This window comes from Meles meles, chromosome 5 (genome assembly GCF_922984935.1).
Source record: "Meles meles chromosome 5, mMelMel3.1 paternal haplotype, whole genome shotgun sequence".
NCBI classification, from domain to species: domain Eukaryota; kingdom Metazoa; phylum Chordata; class Mammalia; order Carnivora; family Mustelidae; genus Meles; species Meles meles.
The window spans coordinates 152441559-152461800 of NC_060070.1; the positions used below are offsets into that span (position 1 = coordinate 152441559).

The 20242-nt window shown below is 40.4% G+C and overlaps 1 protein-coding gene across 1 annotated transcript; it reads right to left on the reverse strand.

Annotated features, from left to right (window-relative positions):
• Window positions 1-1323: 1323 nt before the first annotated feature.
• LOC123942017 (putative olfactory receptor 2B8) lies at window positions 1324-2262 on the reverse strand. Its single transcript, XM_046005941.1, has one exon. It carries the CDS (start codon window positions 2260-2262, stop codon window positions 1324-1326), a length of 939 nt encoding a protein of 312 aa, XP_045861897.1.
• Window positions 2263-20242: the final 17980 nt, after the last annotated feature.

Consider the following 20242-nt stretch of genomic DNA (forward strand, 5'->3'; position numbering starts at 1 on the left):
TCTAAGTTTTCTCCCGGTGAAAAGGAGTAAGCTCCACAGAACACGGGATTTCCTGGGAAACAGAGGTCATTTCTCTTACTTTCATGTGTCCCTGCATTCAAATTGCCTGGAGCCTTGTGTAGACGTGAGATACAAAGCATTGATCAGTTGATGCCTGGATCAAAAAATTTACAAAATGGTATGAAGAGAAGATCTAAAGGTTTCCCCCTTTGAAATTTTTGCTGCATCATTTGCATGCATATTGACTAGGAACTGAGTTATGTACTGTTCAGTATGTACTGTTCAGATACAATAATGTCCTATAAGTCATTTTGAATGCAGGGGGTGGCTCACGAGCTGCGTAACTGGCTTGCAGACCTCACACGGGTGCTCCTATGACTGCAGCACAACATGACAAGTAAGCACTGTCTGCTGCTCGGCAGCTGCTGTCAGCGTATCGGCAGCAATGCACCAGGCCCTGCTGCTGTGTGTCATGAACGCCTCACATAGGCTGCATAAAACCACTGTCACACTGCTCACATCACACCCAGCCTGATATCTGAATGGCTTTTTCAGAAGTGATGTTACCAAATTTCTCTTTCATCTAAAAGTATACTTTTCCCACATCCAAACGTATACTTTAGATGCCCACCTAATTCTGTGAAAAAGCAATGATACAGTCAACCTATGGACCTGGTAATATGACCATGATCCAAATACGAGAATAAGTGTGGTTCCTCCAGCAGTTGCTACAAAATGCTAAAATGTTAACATTTCTTACAGCATATTAGCAGTTCGTATTGTTATTTTACCTATGCCTTCATATTATGTGCATAAATGTCTTTTTGCACTTAGAATAGGATTCCTAAATGAGAGTGAAATAGGAAAAACCTGTGAAGCTCTCTAAAGTACGAATGTGATGAAGATGCTCGGGCACCCTGATGAGTGCCCGACACTTGATTTCAGCTCAGGGTGTGATCTCAGGGTTGTAGGACCTATCCCAGCATCAGGCTCTGCGCTCAGGGTACAGTCTGCTTAAGATTCTTTCTCCCTCTCCCAACACCCCTGCTGCTCATGCTCTGTCTTTATCAAATTAAATAATAAATCCATATATATATATATGTGTGTGTGTGTGTGTGTATTGGATCTAGGAACAAAAATCAGCCTCTCTTGAAGTTGTTTGAATCCTTGAACTTGGATTTTGAGCACTCATTTGCATAAAAGAATGAACTAAGTATTCCCTTGAAACTTATCACCAGAAATTTTAGATGATCCACGTAGATCACAAACATCCTAATCACTCTGGGATTCAATGTGTTCCATCAAAGGGTCTTCCCCACCCGGTCATCTGGAGTCCTGGCCCCTGCAAAACACCTTCTTCATTGCTCCCGTCACATCCTTGTTCCTCAGTGTATATATGATGGGGTTGACTGTGGGGGTGATGATGGCATAGAAAAGAGAAACAAACTTGCCCTGATCCTGGGAGTAGTTGTTGCTGGGCTGGAGGTAAGCATAGATGGCTGTGCCATAGAACAGGGAGACCACTGTGATGTGGGACCCACATGTACCAAACGCTTTCCTCTGCCCTGCAGATGACTTTATTCTTAAGACTGCCCTGACGATCTGACCATAGGAGAAGATGATTAAAGTCACAGGTATGAGGAGGATGACCACACTGGCAAAGAAGAGCTCAGACTGATTCACAGTGGTGTCAACACAGACAAGCTTGATCATTGCAGGGACCTCACAAAGGAAGTGGTCTAATTTATTTCTCCCACAAAGTGGTAAAAGGAAGATGAGCACTGTCTGCAATAAGGAGTTGCCAAAACCAAAGGACCACGATGCAGAAGCCATGAGGGCACAGAGACGGGGGTGCATGATCATGGTGTACTGCAGGGGCTTGCAGATGGCTGCATAGCGGTCAAACGCCATGACCCCTAACAGAATGCATTCCGTGCATCCCAGCCCTAAGAAGACAAACATTTGAACTACACAGCCACCAAACGAGATAGACTTGTCTTCTGTCCTGAGATGAACCAGGAGCTGCGGGACAGTGCTGGTCGTGTAACACAGGTCCAGGAAGCTTAGGTTGGAGAGGAAAAAGTACATGGGAGTATGTAGATTTGGGTCGAGGAAGGACAAGGCAATGATGGTGGTGTTTCCCAGCAGAGTGAACAGATAGAAGATCAGGAGGACCACAAAGAGGACTAGCTCCAGTTGAGGCCGGTCAGAGAACCCCAGCAGGATAAACCCTGTGAAAGAACTGCCATTTTTCTGTTCCATCCTCTGTTAGCCCATGTTTCCTGTCAGAATCAAGTGTTTAGCAACTTTTAAAAGAAACCTACAAAAAAAAAAAAAAAGGTTGGTGCCAGTGGATGTGGATCTCTCATGTTATAAGACAGGCCATGGCAGACTAAAAGTAACTGTTTCAATAAATGATTGAAATTGACATATCTTACACCAGTTTACCTCCACATTATCACAAAAAGTAAATCTTTAATATGTAATACGGGAAAAACAAAATAATGGACTTCATGTTGGCATTGGCTTAGCTATAAAAGGTCTTTTGGTCTGAACTTAATGGGACTTAATGGACTGTAAGTATGTACATACATTTTAGAGATAATAAGGATGAAGGAAATAGAAGGAGAACAATCAGAAAGAATCAGAAGGAGATGCAGACAGAGGGAGAGACATTACTGCAAATATGTATCTTCTGTTTTACAGAACTGGATTTGTATACAGCTCACCTGCAATGGAATATAATACAAAAGAAACTAAAAATTTGTTCAGAGATAGGAAATTAAGAGCTAGAATGTACATGAAAAAGTGCTCCACATCACTTGGCTTCAGGGAAATACAAATCAAAACCACAATGAGATACCACCTCTCACCAGTCAAATGGCTAAAATTAACAAGTCAGAAAATGACAGATGCTGGGGAGGATGCAGAGAAAGGGGAACCCTCCTACCCTGTTGGTGGAAATGCAAGCTGGTGCAACCACTCTGGAAAGCAGCATGGAGGTTCTTCAAAATGTTGAAAATAGATGAAAAAGTTGGAAATAGAGCTACCCTACCAACAGTAATTGCACTACTGGGTATTTACCCTGAAGATACAAATGTAGTGATTCACAATCAATATATATATAATGTAGTGATTGTGAATCACTACATTTGTATCTTCAGGGTATATATATGTTTAGTGATATATATATATATATATATATATATTATATATATATATATATATAATGTAGTGATTGTGAATCACTACATTTGTATCTTCAGGGTAAATACCCAGTAGTGCAATATATATATATATACATATATATATGTATATATATATATTTATATATGTATATATATATATTTATATATATATACATATACATATACACATGCACATTATTGCTACTATTATACTGCAATGGAATATAATACAAAATAAATGCAGAATGTGTTCAGATATGGGAATTTAAGAGCTAGAATGTACATATACAAATAATTCAATTACATTCAAAATATCAGTAGTATCAGTAGTAGTTCTGCCTATAAACATTGTGTCAGAATTACCTCTCTAAGATACTATATTTATGAAAGCTACACGTTTGGAATTTGTGTTTCCTAAGAGGAGTAAAACAACTAAACACACAATCAGAGAGAACCTGAAAACACCACCATGTAATACAGTGCTTAACTTTGCCTAAAGATGCTTAAAATTACTGTGTCAATTTTCTTTTAAGATTTTATTTATTTATTTGACAGAGAGAGATCACAAGTAGGCAGAGAGGCAGACAGAGAGAGAGAGAGAAAGAGAGGGAAGCAGGCTCCCTGCTGAGCAGAGAGCCCGATGCGGGACTCGATCCCAGGACCCTGAGATCATAACCTGAGCTGAAGGCAGCGGCTTAACCCACTGAGCCACCCAGGCTCCCTACTGTGTCAATTTTCAGGAACTCTGAACATACCTTGGTCATGCAGAGTCAGGTGGAATCAGAGCCCTAAAACTCAGTGGCCACAACTTTCCTCTTCCTTCTGCACACTTTTGTTTCACACATTGCCAACCAGAGCACATGAAATTCCTGAAAAAGATTGGACTATTCACCATCCACATTCTAATCAGAATAAATACTTTAAAAAGTTACCTAACTGTATAATCTATATACGAAGGGTAATGCTTCACACCACTTCTATGATGAAGTAATCGATTAGATAAATATATAGAGATAAAGACAGATTTATTCCCAAATCAATGACAGGTAAATACCTATAATGGAAACCTTGGAGTGCTACACAGAAGTCATAAAAAGGATATTCTAGTATTATCTCAAATCTCAGATACCTGTCAACATTAGGTTAGTACCTTCTCGAAGCTGTCTTGCAGAGTTAATGATGCTGAATCAGATATGTTACCAGCGCTCAGGTGAGTCTGATGACCCTATTCTTCCAGCTGCTTAGTACTGAAGAAGCAGTTATAAACCAACCAAAGAGGCTCAGAAAATGAGTGTTTCAGTTATATCATGTTCAAATGCTTAGGCATACAGTTCATTTCTTGTTCTTCTAAGACTAAATATCTGAATCACGTTTCAGGGCAGACCCACTGGTATGTGAAAGAAATTGGTACAAAACTGGCTTAAAATAAGTTTTATGGAATCAGAATAGAGGATACAGTATTTCACATTATTTTATAGTTCCTTGGATTTCCTGTAGAAATGCATTCAGCTGTATCCACCGAAAAACAAAACAAAACAGAAAACAAAAAAAAAAAAGAAAAAAAGAAAAACCTCCCCACAAAACCTTTCTTAATGGAATTAGTTATAAAGTATCTGAGAGAGTGTAAACGTGCAACAACAGGGAATGTGCCCAGACTCTCAAAAGAGCAAAGAAAAACAAACCACAGTTACATGCACACATGCACAAATACAGATAAATTATCTGAAATAAATGGTGGTGTTTTCAAGGTGTCTAATGAAGGCATTACTCAACAAAATAAGGAGGACAAAAGGGAAATGTTACTCATCCAAGGAAAACACCAATATCATATTGTACCATCACAATAAATAGTGATATATTTTAATGTTATCTTATCAATAAGGACTAAGAAGGAAGAGAAGAGAAGACAAAACTCTGGTGAGCTGAACCTCTACAAATGGTTTCCTTCTTTTCCAGATTATGTATGTATGTGTATGTGTGTATACACATATCTAAAGAATGCTGAACGGCTTCTATCGGACAGGTACAAAAATGAATATGATTTTCAGTTGAAAAATAAAGTACCAGGCAAAGGAGATGCCAACTAAAAGAGAGAAAAAGAATGGGATTGTCTGTGGAGGTTACAATTGCTTCCAGTGCCTTCCTAGAGAGAACCCTGGGAGGGAACAGGAATACTCTTGTCATAATCCACCATCTTCTTCTTATTTTTCCCACATTACATCTAGGAAAACTATTCCTCTAGAGCGGCACTGGACGTGAGAAAGAGGGGGCTGCATAATGCACTCTTCCGATCTCAACAGCTTGTGCTGCTGATCTGGCTCGCTTTCTTCCCTTCCACCTCCTCCGCTCAGCACCGGTCCCTCTCCAATCTGTGTGCACCGCCACAGAACACATCTTCCCAGAGAAAGGACATGTGTAGCCTAAGGTTAAATGAAAAACTTCATTTCGCCTACTTCTTCCCACGTTAAAGACTTGTGTGAGTAGATTAAAAACCGCCATCTCTACGTAGGCAGGTATCAAATGCCTGAATGCATTAAGAGACATTCATTCCTCTTGGACAAACTATGTAAATAATCCTGGCTGGAAAAGTAAACACACCCATCCTATGTAAGGAGCACAGAACGCCACCTCTAGCAATTATCATGATGTGATACGGTAGAGGAAAATCCAGTTACAAATACAATAAAAATTATTATCTTGCATACAAAACAATAAATCCTTGAGAAAAGCACAGATTATACGTTGAGAGAGAAAAGAGCTATTAGGTGAAACAAAAATAAATAGATTGTACAAAACAGATACAATGGCATTTTATGTAATAATCACCATCTAAAAACAATAAAGTGGAAATGACACCTCAAAAAAATACAATTCTACAATAAAAAATAAGAGAACAGACATCTAATGGAAGAGGTTAAATATTTGGTACCAGTACACGAAAGCTGATAGAGCCATTACCGTCAGTGTTCAATGCTGACACAGAAGTCTACTAATTTTAGTGGAATAATAAATGTTTCCATAAAACAAGATACTCAGTATGCGAAGTACATATTTTAAAGGTCAAAGATATCAAGATAATGTCTGTTTTGGAGATACTTCAAAAATGTAACAGTCACTGACATAATTTACATACAAACTGTGCCCTATCCAGACCCCGAATGAATCCTGAAATAGTGCTGAGAGTGCTAGGAATGAAAATCCATAACGTTAATAAAGCTTCTGTCCCCTAGGTCTGAGCTGATCTCACATATTCTACAACAGGCCCCCAAGGGCAATGCAAGATGAGCTAGTGAGGTGAAGGCAGCTATCACAACACTGGAAATGACAGGTCGCATGAACAGGGACGGTGCTCTCCACCAGGTTGCATGGGAGTAGAGAATCAAGCAGGATTTCCATGGCACGTGGTTTGTTCAGGGAATGCTCTCAGGATAAAGGAGATGAGGGAAGCAAAACAGAGCAGAGAATGCTGCTAAGCCAGGATGTGGTCTCAGGTGGAAGATGGCATGAGCCTGATCCTGTAAGAAGCTGGACACCACTCTCCCATACAAGTATGCATCTGTGCTGGTGGAAATACTCAGCCTTCGCTGTCTAATGCAGCAGCCACTATCCACACATCACTACCTGAGCATTTAAAATAGCCTAGCGGAGAAACTGAATTTTGTACTTTATTTATTTTAATTAATTTAAATTTAAATGACTTTCTGTGGCTACTTACTCCAGTATTGGGCAGCACAGTTCTGCAGCATGCATTGCATCAGACTTAGTCCTGCCTCAATATTGGTAGCCTTTTATCTCTTGTGAGTCTGTCCCTGGCTGTGAGCTGCCTCAAATATGTTCACAAGACCCCCTGGCCAAGTGGCTCCCTCTCAGCTGAGGGCAAATCTCTGAAGAAGGGAATGGCTGTGCACCTGGCGGCCCATATTCCTAACACACAGGGTTAGGATCAGAGCAGCCGCCAGGTAAAGAGCGTCTGAGCAGGGTCCCAACAGCATTCATACAAGAGTCCATTCACGATCCTGTGCAAGGATAGAAGGATGGAACCCAGTGTCTGAATAGAAACACTTTGACACAATATGGAATTCTCCTGTTGTAATCTTCAACATAGCATTTTTAAAAAACTCCCTACATATTTTAGACATGTTGGTAACTCGTAAGGGAGAAAATGACCATTTAGAAATGATAAACACTGACAATGAGCTTTCAGCATAGAAAACAAATACTGTCTGTTTTCACGGACAATACAAACCAATTGGAAAGCATGGAATCCTAGAGTCTGATACTTTCACACATATGCATACTCTAATTCCATTACTGAAGGTCATATTTTACCACCACTATAGATGCATACTTAAAGTGTTTTCCACGTGTGCATGCACAGATATAATGAATGGACTGCCGCACACTGAAACGTCTGGGAATGATTTGGTGGAGTCTGTAACGAACAGCTAAATTTTGTTCTTAGAGTTTGTGAACTACCACCGTCTGTTCCTTTAGACAATGGAACATTATGCAACCCAATACAGCTTTTCTGTTTCAAGAACATTCCCTACTAAAAAGAAACCCATCTTCCATTCCTAAAGCAACACACAGACCAAGTTCCATTTCACTCCCCTTTGCTCACCTTCTCTGTGGGTTCTAAGCTATTTCCCAGCCTCCGTTCCAAGTCATTTTCTAAAGACAGTACTGGAGATTGGCACTAAGTTGTACACAGTAAGTGCAAAGGCTGACTATACCCAATCTGGGTTATCTGTAGGTTTTTCCTAAGCAAAAGGATGCTTTCTGTGATGACTTCACGTGTCTTCATGTGGTACAGAGATCTGTACTTTGCCTCTAGGACGTAGGAGATGAAAGCAATTGCAAACTCCACTATGGTCTTGTGAAAGCAGTGACTACCTTTATGACAGGGAGTCCCTTATGACACAGGAGAGGGTGCTGTGACACTCAGCTGTGGCTGGGCTGGCACCAAAACCCTAATGCATTTCCTTGGCTGATGTATCTGGGGAGCAGCTGCTCCACACTGTTAATGAGCCCCTGTCACTGAGCTGTCCAGAGATGGCTGTCCTCAGGGAGAATGACGATCAAGGACAATGTCAGAGGAGACCTTGATTGTCTCCTTTGTTATTTCACATATTTCACAGAGGACAAATAACTCCCGTGATCTCCCCAGCCACCTTGGCTATCATCTCTAAATAATCTATAGGTTTTACAAATCTCCTAAGATTTTTATCCTCACAGCTGACCAAATATTTACATTAAACAATTCAGCTATATAATTTTAATGTAAATATGTGAATAAATTATTAATTTAATTTCATTTATAACCAATATATATGGGATCACAGAGATAATAATTAAGCACATTCTTTTTGTTTGTTTGTTTGTTTTGTTTATTTTCAGCGTAACAGTATTCATTGTTTTTGCACCACACCCAGTGCTCCCTGCAATACATGCCCTTTCTATTACCCATCATCTAGTCCCCCCAACTTCCCACGCCCCGCCCCTTCAAAACCCTCAGGTTTTTTTTCAGAGTCTGTAGTCTCTCATGGTTCATCTCCCCTTCCAATTTCTCTCAACTCCCTTCTCCTCTCCATCTCCCCATGTCCTCCATGTTTTTTGCTATGCACCACAAGTAAGTGAAACCATATGATACTTGACACTCTCTAATTAAGAACATTCTTATCATTAGCATGAATATAAAGGAAGGCAACCCAATTCTACCAAACTTCTAATAGAGCAAGGGGAAAACAAAATCTGAAATCATCTAGAACACTGTTCAGTTTATACTGATAGGTTTTAGTGATGTACTCAGTTTTTAAAAAATCATCTCTTTTTACAAACACACACATTATTTAATTTCAACTAGTCTTGCATTTAAGTTCCAAATGATTTTTAATTTATTGGGATAGTTAAAATAATCACTACAGAAAAAGGAAGGAAGTTCGGTGGTTAGTGGCTGTTTCTCCTAGATCCATAAGTTTCAGGTTCATTTACCCTGTTCAACCAAAAGACATTAACTACTTCCTGCTGAAAATGATCTTAGATTTGAATTTTCTCAGTTATCCTTGTACCACGTAGATCCCCTCCTGAGAGTCAGAGGGGGAACTGGCAGGCACTACAGTGTGGGTGTCCTGACTCGGGAAAGAATCACAGACCTGCTGTTAATGCTCTGTGTCCAGGCCCCACTCACTGCCAGCCTCACACGCTCAAGTCACTTTGACGATCATGAGGCATTATCTGGAGACGCTGACCCACACTCACATTCCTGGATCCCATATTATCCATCACCTCCATCGCCTGCCCCAAGACACACATATAAGAACACTCCACAACAGTATCATTGCTATTAACCAAGACCTGGATGAATCCAAAGACCCAACCCCAGTAAACTGATAAATTGTGACCTAATCATACAGAAGTACTTTCCAACAGTCTGAATAACACTCCAACTAAACAAATTGAAACAATCTTTTTCACATAAAGTGCTGAGGAAAGGATGCAAGTTACAAAGTAAACAATCCCTCTGCATAAGTTCAAAAACAGGTAAAACAGACTGTTCTTCATGAACTCATACGTGTGCGGTAAGGCTATAATTATAGCACATTATAGTCACAACTAAAAATGGTATCAAAGGGCTGCTTATAACAAAGTCAAGAGCAAAGGAGAGAGAAAGGTATGCATTTGGGTGGAGGCAAGCTGAAGTTCTCTCCATGTCCAGTTAGCAAGGGAGGCAATATCATAACCATTCAGTTCTTTTTTCTTTAAGATTTTATTTATTTATTTGAGAGACAGAGAAAAAGCAGGGGAAGGAGTAAAGGGATAGAGAGAAGCAGACTCCAAGCTAAGCAGGGAGCCAGATGCGGGGCTCAATCCTAGAACCCTGGAATCATGACCTGAGCCAAAGGCAGACGCTTATCTGACTGAGCCACCCAGGTGCCCCTCAGTGAGGATGGTCTTTCCTCTGAAAGATCTAAATTGCCACCAGCTCAGTACATTCTCCAACAGGCTGTCTCTGGTCTCTGAACTCTTCCCAGCTCTGCAGTCCTCTTCCTCACTACCTGTCCTCCCTGTGAGGGAAGCACTGGGAACAGCCCAACCTTCCTGCTAAGTGAGATGTCACTGCCCTGCACTGCTGCCTGCGTTGGGATCCGTGGTGACCACGGGATAAACAGATGAAGAGCCTACGTAGGGAAAATGAAAATGAAATGCCTCCCCAAAAAGGGAGAAACAGAGAAGACAAATCCAGAGGGACAAATGACAGAAGCTGAAAGAGACAGACCACACAAAGACAGACCAGTTACACAGAGAACAGATATCTGAATGCCTAACAGGCACATTAAAAAAAAATGCTCAATGTCACTCGGCATCAGGGAAATACATATCAAAACCACAATGAGATATCATGTCGCACCTGTCATAAAGGCTAAAATTAACAACAGAGGAAACATCAGATATGGGGGAGGAAACAGAGAATGGGGAACCCTCCTGCACTGTTACTGGCAATGCAAGCTGGTGCAGCCGATCTGGAAAATGGTATGTAGGTTCCTCAAAAAATTAAACATGAGCTATCCTACAACTCACCATTTGCACTACCATGAATTTATCCAAACAATACAAAAATACAGTGTCAAAGGGATACTTGCACCCCAATGTTTACACCAGCATTACCAACAATAGCTGAATTATGGAATGATCCCAAATGTCCATCGACTGACGAATGGATAAAGAAGATGTGGAATACTACTCAGCCATCACAAAGAATGAAGTCTTGGCATTTGCAACAATGTAGATGGAGCTGGAGTGTATTATGCTTAGTGAAATAACACAGTTAGGGAAAGACAGCTACCATATGATCTCATTCATATGTGAATTTAAGAAAGAAAAGACACGAACATATGAGAAGGGGGAAAAGAGAAAACGAAGGGAGGGAATGTAGCCATAAGGGAGTCTTCATGACAGAGAACACACTGAGCACTGACAGAGGGAGGTGGGTAGTGGTGAGGTAAAATGGGTGAAAGGTATGAAGGAGGACTCTTGGGAAGAGCATTGGGTGTTTCATGCAAGCGATGAATCACTGAATTCTGCTCCAGAAACCAATATTGTACTGTATGTTAACCACCTAAGATTTAAATTTAAAAAAAAAATTAAAACAAGACACATTTTCCCTCATGGTACAGGAAGCCAGTCTAAAATCAGGTACCATCTGGGTACCCCTTTTCTGAAGGTTCTACAGGAGAATGTGTTTCAAGTCTTTCTTTTAGCTTCCTGATGCCAGAAATCCTTGGTCTTCCTTGGTTTGTAGATTCATCATTCTCCAAATTTCCCTCTGTGGTCACATGGCATTCTTCCTGTATCTGTGTCTGTGTCTCTGATTTCGCTTCTCATAAAGACACTGGCCATTCTGGATTAAAGGCCACCTTCATCACATAGAACCCTCTCATCATTTGATTATATCTGCAAAGACTTTCTCTTCAAACAGGTCACATTCATATGCACAAGATGTTAGGATATGACCACAGCTTTTGCTGGGACACAGTTGAGCCCAAAGTAGGAGCACTGCCTCTTGCCATCTCTCTTTTAACAAAGGGATCATCTAACATCTCAGTCACCACGACTGGCGTCCTTAATGATGCTGTGGATAACCTCATCATTCCCTTACAGTCATTCATTATATGCTGTCCTATCTCACGCAGCCCTCGAGCTCCACATGCTGATCCAGAACTAAAGGAGTATTGATATACCATATCACATATTTGAAAATTGCTAAGAGAATAAATCATAAACGTTCTCATCTCTAGATGAAGAGAGGTGACTGCTTGCAGCAGTGCATGTTAACCACAATCACTGGGGTGATGACTCCACTTCATAGACCAGTAAGGAACCGTTACATTGTATGCCTAGAACTATTACAATGTTATGTGAATAATGTGTGTCTCAAATTTAAAAAGGAATTTAAACACTAGCAAAGAATATTGTAGCTACTACTATTACATGGAATGGTAAATGGAAGTTAAATGGAGACATAGTTTCACTCCCAGTCAAACTGGAAGCCAGAGATTGATGACCTCTTGATGTCCCCTCTCCAGAGACTTCCTCTTTGGCTGTCTCTGGGAGCCAAACTCTGAATACTGCAGCTGAGGCTAATGAGTTCCATGGGACAGGACACTCCTGGGACCACTAAAAACACATCCATCTTCAGTCCCTAAAGCATGGATTTCACTCTTGTGACATAAAAATATCTCTCAGAGGTAATACTAGCCCTTCAGACTCAGTTGTCCACTCTAATTTACCCTTGCAACCCTTTTTGGATTGAACCATATTTTGTCTAATAGAAGTATAACTACTCTTTCACTCCCGATCATTTAAGAACTAGCATCGTTAAGAACATTTAAGAACTGGGGTGCCTGAGTGGCTCAGAGGGTTAAGCCTCTGCCGTCAGCTCAGGTCATGATCCCAAGGTCCTGGGATCGAGCCCCGCATCCGGCTCTCTGCTCAGTTGGGAGCCTGCTTCCCCCTCTCTCTCTCTCTGCCTTCCTCTGCCTACTTGTGATCTCTGTCTGTCAAGTAAATAAATAAAATCTTTAAAAAAAAGAACATTTAAGAACATTCCTGAACTTCAAAAATCTATCTATGAAAGACCCACAGCAAATATCATCCTCAATGGGAAAAAGCTTGCAGCCTTCCCGTTGAGATCAGGAACACGACAAGGATGCCCACTCTCACCACTCTTGTTCAACATAGTATTAGAAGTCCTAGCAATGGCAATCAGACAACAAAGAGAAATAAAATGTATCCAAATTGGCAAGGAAGAAGTCAAACTCTCTCTCTTCGCAGATGACATGATTCTTTATATGGAAAACCCCAAAGACTCCACCCCCAAACTACTAGAACTCATACAGCAATTCAGCAACGTGGCAGGATACAAAGTCAATGTACAGAAATCAGTGGCTTTCTTATACATTAATAATGAAAATACAGAAAGGGAAATTACAGAATTGATTCCATTTACTATAGCACCAAGAACCCTAAGATACCTGGGAATAAACCTAACCAAAGAGGTAAAGGACCTGTACTCGAGGAACTACAGTAACGTGGCAGGATACAAAGTCAATGTACAGAAACCAGTGGCTTTCTTATACACTAACAATGAAAATACAGAAAGGGAAATTAGAGAATCGATTCCATTTACTATAGCACCAAGAACCATAAGATAAATGGGAATAAACCTAACCAAAGAGGTAAAGGACCTGTACTCGAAGAACTACAGAACGCTCATGAAAGAAATTGAAGAAGACACAAAAAGATGGAAGACTGTTCCATGCTCTTGGATTGGAAGAATAAACATTGTTAAAATGTCTATACTGCCTAGAGAAATCTATACTTTTAATGCCATTCCAATCAAAATTCCACCGGTATTTTTCAAAGAGCTAGAGCATATAATCCTAAAATTTGTATGGAGTCAGAAGAGACCCCAAATTGCTAAGGAAATGTTGAAAAACAAAAACAAAATTGCGGCATCACGTTACCTGATTTCAAGCTTTACTACAAAGCTGTGATCACCAAGACAGCATGGTACTGGCATAAAAACAGACACATAGACCAGTGGAACAGAGTGGAGAGCCCAGATATGGACCCTCAACTCTATGGTGAAATAATCTTCGACAAAACAGGAAAATATATTCAATGGAAAAAAGACAGTCTCTTCAATCAATGGTGCTGGGAAAACTGGACAGCGATATGTAGAAGAATGAAACTCGACCATTCTCTTACACCGTACACAAAGATAAACTCGAAATGGATAAAAGACCTCAACGTGAGACAGGAATCTATCAGAATCTTAGAGGAGAACATAGGCAGTAACCTCTTCGATATCAGCCACAGCCACTTCTTTCCAGATATGTCTCCAAAGGCCAAGGAAACAAAAGCAAAAATGAACTTTTGGGACTTCTTCAAGATCAAAAGCTTCTGCACACTCTAGTTCCATCCACGTCGTCGTATCATGCTTAGTGAAATAAGTCAATCGGAGAAAGACAACTATCATATGATCTCCCTGATATGAGGACATGGAGAAGCAACATGGGGGGGGTAGGGGGATAGGAGAAGAATAAATGAAACAAGATGGGATTGGGAGGGAGACAAACCATAAATGACTCTTAATCTCACAAAACAAACTGGGGGTTGCTGGGGGGAGGTGGGATTGGGAGAGGGGGAGCGGGCTATGGACATTGGGGAGGGGAGGCGAACCATAAGAGACTATGGACTCTGAAAAACAACCTGAGGGTTTTGAAGGGTCAGGGGTGGGAGGTTGGGGGAACAGGTGGTGGGTGATGGGGAGGGCACGTTTTGCATGGAGCACTGGGTGTTGTGCAAAAAGAATGAATACTGTTACGCTGAAAAAAAAATAAATAAAAAGGGAAAAAAAAAAAAAAAAAAAAAAAAGCTTCTGCACAGCAAAGGAAACAGTCAACAAAACAAAGAGGCAACCCACGGAATGGGAGAAGATATTTGCAAATGACAGTACAGACAAAAGGTTGATATCCAGGATCTACAAAGAACTTCTCAAACTCAACACACACAAAACAGATAATCATATCAAAAAATGGGCAGAAGATATGAACAGACACTTCTCCAACGAAGACATACAAATGGCTCTCAGACACATGAAAAAATGTTCATCATCACTGCCATCAGGGAGATTCAAATTAAAACCACATTGAGATACCACCTGACACCAATTAGAATGGCCAAATTTAGCAAGACAGGAAACAACGTGTGTTGGAGAGGATGTGGAGAAAGGGGAACCCTCTTACACTGTTGGTGGGAATGCAAGTTGGTGCAGCCACTCTGGAGAACAGTGTGGAGATTCCTGAAGAAATTAAGAATGGAGTTTCCCTATGACCCTGCAATTGCACTGCTTGGTATTTACCCCAAAGATACAGATGTAGTGAAAAGAATGGCCACCTGTACCCCAATGTTTATTGCAGCAATGGCTACGGTCGCCAAACTGTGGAAAGAATCAAGATGCCCTTCAACGGATGAGTGGATAAGGAATATGTGGTCCATATACACAATGGAGTATTGTGCCTCCATCAGAAAGGATGAATACCCAACCTTTGTAGCAACATGGACGGGACTGGAAGAGATTATGCTGAGAGAAATAAGTCAAGCAGAGAGAGTCAAGTATCATATGGTCTCGCTTATTTGTGGAGCATAACAGAGAACATGGAGGACATGGGGAGATGGAGAGGAGAGGGAGTTGAGGGAAACTGGAAGGGGAGTGGAACCATGAGAGACTATGGACTCTGAAAATCAACCAGAGGGTTTTGAAGGGTCGGGGGGTGGGAGGTTGAGGAACCAGGTGGTGGTTAATAGGGAGGGCAGGTACTGCATAGAGCACTGGGTGTGATGCCAAAACAATGAACATAGTTATGCTGTAAACAAACAAACAAACAAACAAACAAAAAGAACAATCATCTAAGAACTGCATCTGGCTGGTGCAGTCAGTTATGTTGCTGCCTTTGCTTCAGATCCTGATCCCAGTGTCCTGGGATTGAGTTCTCCCCGCAAAGCAAGGAGTCCATTTCTCCCTTTCCCTCTAGTATGCCCCCTGCTTGTGCTTTCTCTCCCTCTCTGCCAAATACATAAATAAACCTCTAAAAAATATTAGCAAACAAAATTCAACACCAGGTTAAGAAGTTCATACACCATCATCAAGATGTATAACAGGATGCAGGAGAAGCCAACATACGAAATCTATAGATGTGGGGCACCACGTTAGTAGAATGAAAGAGAAAAATCAAATAGATTACCTCAATAGAGGCAAAAAAAAAATCATTTAACAAAACACGATGTCTTTTCATGGTAAACACACTCAACAAATTAGGTGTAGAAGGAATATGTCTCAATGTAATAGAGGCCGTATGTGACAAACCCATGGTTAACACACTCAATGGCAGAAGGCTGGAAGCTTTTCCTCTAAGATCAGAAACAAGAGAAAGATGACACCTTCAGGACTCTTACAGAACATAGACAGGAAGACCCAGTCTCAGCAATCTGAGGGAAGAAATGGAATAAATGGAATCCAATTTTTTTTTAAGTGAAATCATCTTTGTTTGGAAATAATATGATCTTATATAGAGAAATTCATAGACACCACAAACACAGTGTTCGAACTCACCAATAAGTTTAATAAAGTCATAGAATAGAAACTCAACATACACAAATTTGTTGCCTTTCTATACAATAACAACCAATATGGGAAAAGATTTTTTTCAACCCATTTGCTATAGCATCAAAAACAAAAAAAACACAGGAATAAGCTGAACCAAGATCTATACACTTCAAACTATAAGATTTTGATGAAAGAAATCAAAAGTGAATTAAGATAATCTATATTCATGACTTAAAAGAATTCATATTCCTAAAATGTCCATGCTACCCCAAACCATTATAGATTCAAAGAAATCCCTATCAATATTTGATTGACATTTTCACAGATAGAGAAAAACAAACTTAAAATCTGTATGGAGCTACAAAATTTCCCAATTTTCAAAGCTACCATGACAGAGAAGAACAAAGTAGGAAGCATCTCACTCCCTGATTCAAACTATATTATAAAGCTCTAGTGATGAAGACAGTATGGTACTGGCTGAAAAGACAGACACATACAGTAAAGGAACTGAATGAAGAGCCCAGACATACACCCAAAAGCCAACAAAGACAACTGATATTTGACAAAAAGGTTGAGATATTTATGGGGAAACATAGTCCCCTTAATGAATGGTCCTGAGAAAACTGGCTAAGTCCATGCAGAGAAATGAAATTGGAGCTTTATATTATATACCTCACAAAACTTGACTTGAAATGGATTGAGGCAAATGTTAGACCTGAAGTGGTAAAACTCCTGCAAGACAACATCGAGGAAAAGATTCGTGACAATGGACATGTTGACATTTATCAAATGAGGGTGGTCTAGCATTATCCTACCTGCAAACTGGTCCCCTGTGTGATCCAATTTCACCTCAGGGCCTGCATGTGACACCAAAAGCATTAGCAACAAAAGCAAAACATTAATAAACGAAATTACATCAATCTAAAAACCTTCTGCACAGCAAAAGAAACAATCAAGAAAACGAAAAGTCAACCTACAGAAAGGGAGAAAATACTTACATATCTTCTACCTGATAAGGGGTCATATTGAAACATATAAGAAACTCATGCAGTTCAATACAAATCAAAACCACAGTCAGACACCACCTCACACCAGTCAGAACGGCTAAAATTAACAAGTCAGGAAATGGCAGATGCAAGCAAGGATGCGAAGAAAGGCGAACCCTCCTGCGCTGTTGGTGGGAATGCAAGCTGGTGCAGACACTCTGGAAAACAGCATGGATGTTCCTCAAAAAGTAGAAAATAGAGCTTCCCTACGACCCGGCAATTGCACTACTGGATATTTACCCTAAAGATACAAATGTAGTGACCCGAAGGGACATGTGCATCTGAGTGTTTATAGCAGCAATGTCCACAATAGCCAAACGATGGAAAGAACCTAGATATCCATCAACAGATGAATGGATAAAGAAGAAGTGGTGTATATATATATACACAATGTAATACTATTCAACCATTAAAAGAAATGAAATCTTCCCATTTGCAACAATGTGGATGAAACTAGCGGGTATTATGCTGTGCAATATAAGTCAATCAGAGAAAGACAATTATCATATGATCTCTCTGACATGAGGAAGCTGATAGGCAATGTGGGGACTGGGGGTAGGAAAGGAATAAATGAAACAAGATGAGATCGGGAGGGAGACAAACCATGAGACTCTTAATCTCACAAAATAAACTGAGGGTTGCTGGGGATGGGGTAGTAGGGAGTGTGTGGTGAGATTATGGACATTGGGGAGGGTGTGTGCTATGGTGAGTGCTGTGAAGTGTGTAAAACTAGTGAATCACCGACCTGTACTCCTGGGGCTAATAATACATTATATGTTAATAAAGAAATAGAAAAATAATTAAAAAAAGAAACTCATGCAATTCAAGGGCATAAAAACCAACAATTGTACTTCTTTTAAAGGACAGGGAAACTGAATTGACATTTTTCCAAAGAAGACATACAACTAGCCAAGAGATATGTCAAGAACATGCAAAACACAACCACAGATATCACTTGAACCTGTTAAAGTGGTTGTCATAAAGAAGACAAGAGATAATAAAAGTCAGTGAGGGAACACTCCTGCACAGTTGATGGGAATGTAAATTGATACAGCCTCCAAGGAAAGCAGTAAGGAGATTCCTCAAAAAAATAGCAAGGGAAATGCTATTGTATCCATAACCAACTTCTAAGTATCCATCCAAAGGAAATGAAATCAGGATATCACAGAGATGAATGCCCTCCCATATTCACGGCAGCACTATTCACAATGGCCAAATGTGGAGACAACCTAAGTGTCCACACAGATGAACGGAGAAAGAGGATGTGGATCAAGTATCTAAAGCTATATTATTCAGCCAGGAGAAGGAAGAAATCCTGCCATTTGTGACCACATGAATGGACCTTGAGAGCATTACTGCCAAGTGAAATAAGTCAGAAAAGCAAGACAAACACTCTTTGGTTCCACGTAAGTTTGGGATCCAGAAAAGTTGAACCTGTAGGTACAGAGAGTCAAAATGTGGTCACCAGGGGAAAGAGGGGGAGAAGTGGGAGATGTTGGGTAAAGGGAACCGACTACCACTTATCACATGAAAGTCCTGAGGAGCTAATGCACCGCATGGTCCATGGTGCACAGAGTTACTGTGATTGTATTACAGACTTGAAAGTGGCTGAGAGTAGATCTCAATCGTTCTCACCACAAAGAAGAAAGGGTAACTATGTGATGAGATGGAGGTTTAAGTGACCCTAGGTTGGTGACAGTTTTGTTATATGTAGATATTCATATTTTCTACTCCTAAATTTGCTCAATGCTACATGTCAGTTCTATCTTAGTATATCTGGGGAGAAAATAAATAAATACAAGAGATATCACTCAATTTTTTCATCCCACTTCCTATTTGTCCCCTAAGGTCAGATTTTTCCTGCTATTTAATACAAAAATCTCCTTATGGGGGCTCCTAGGTGGCACACTTGTTTGAGAGTCAGCCTCCTGGTTTGGGCTCAGGTTGTGTTCTCAGGGTACTGAGATCAAGCCCCAAGTCAGGCTCCACCCTCAGGCCAGACTCTGCTTAAGGTTCTCTCTCACTCTCTGCCCCTCCCTGCCATTGGGTGGCTCAGTCAGTTAAATATCTACCCTCTGCTCAGGTCATGATCTCAAGGTCCAGGGTTGGAGCCCCACATTCTGTTCCCTGCACAGTGGGAAGTCTGCTTCTCCCTCTCCCTCTCCTCTGCTGCTCCCCTCCCCATTCATGCTCTCTCTTTCTCTCGCTCTCAAATACATAAAATCTTAAAAAATAAGAGTAAGTTTTAAAAAAATCTTTCCACAAAGTTATTAAATGAGATTTTCTAGAATTATCCAATGTAAAAACACAGCCCACTCTTTCTGATCGAAATTTAAATCCAGAGAATGAAAAAATGGCATATCTAAACTTATTTACTTATGTGTATCTTTTATGAAAACAAAAAGAGCATAGTTTGCCCTATTCAGTTCTTTACTGGTGTGGAATTTGTCAACAGCACACGTCCCCACCACCTCCTGGTAAGTGGTTGTTTCCTTTGCAATGTTACCTGCAGGAATAAACTGTTACCACACATACTTGGGTATATTTGTACACATTTCAGAACACATTGGAAATGCATCATTTATAATCCTGTCACTTCAAAGTAGTACAAGCTAATGGAAACATTGTTTCTTCTACTATTCAACTTCACAAAAGGGTTCAGAGATTGACCTACAAGAGATTGTAAGTGGAACACATTTATTTGTGCAAGTGCATATCCATGTGTGTGTGTGATAATGTACTAATACATATCTTACATCAATCTAAATGCAAGCCAGAATGTAAACAGTCGTGGTGGCATTTGAGAAGAAACATTCTTTGGGACGTATACAATGGTTTTT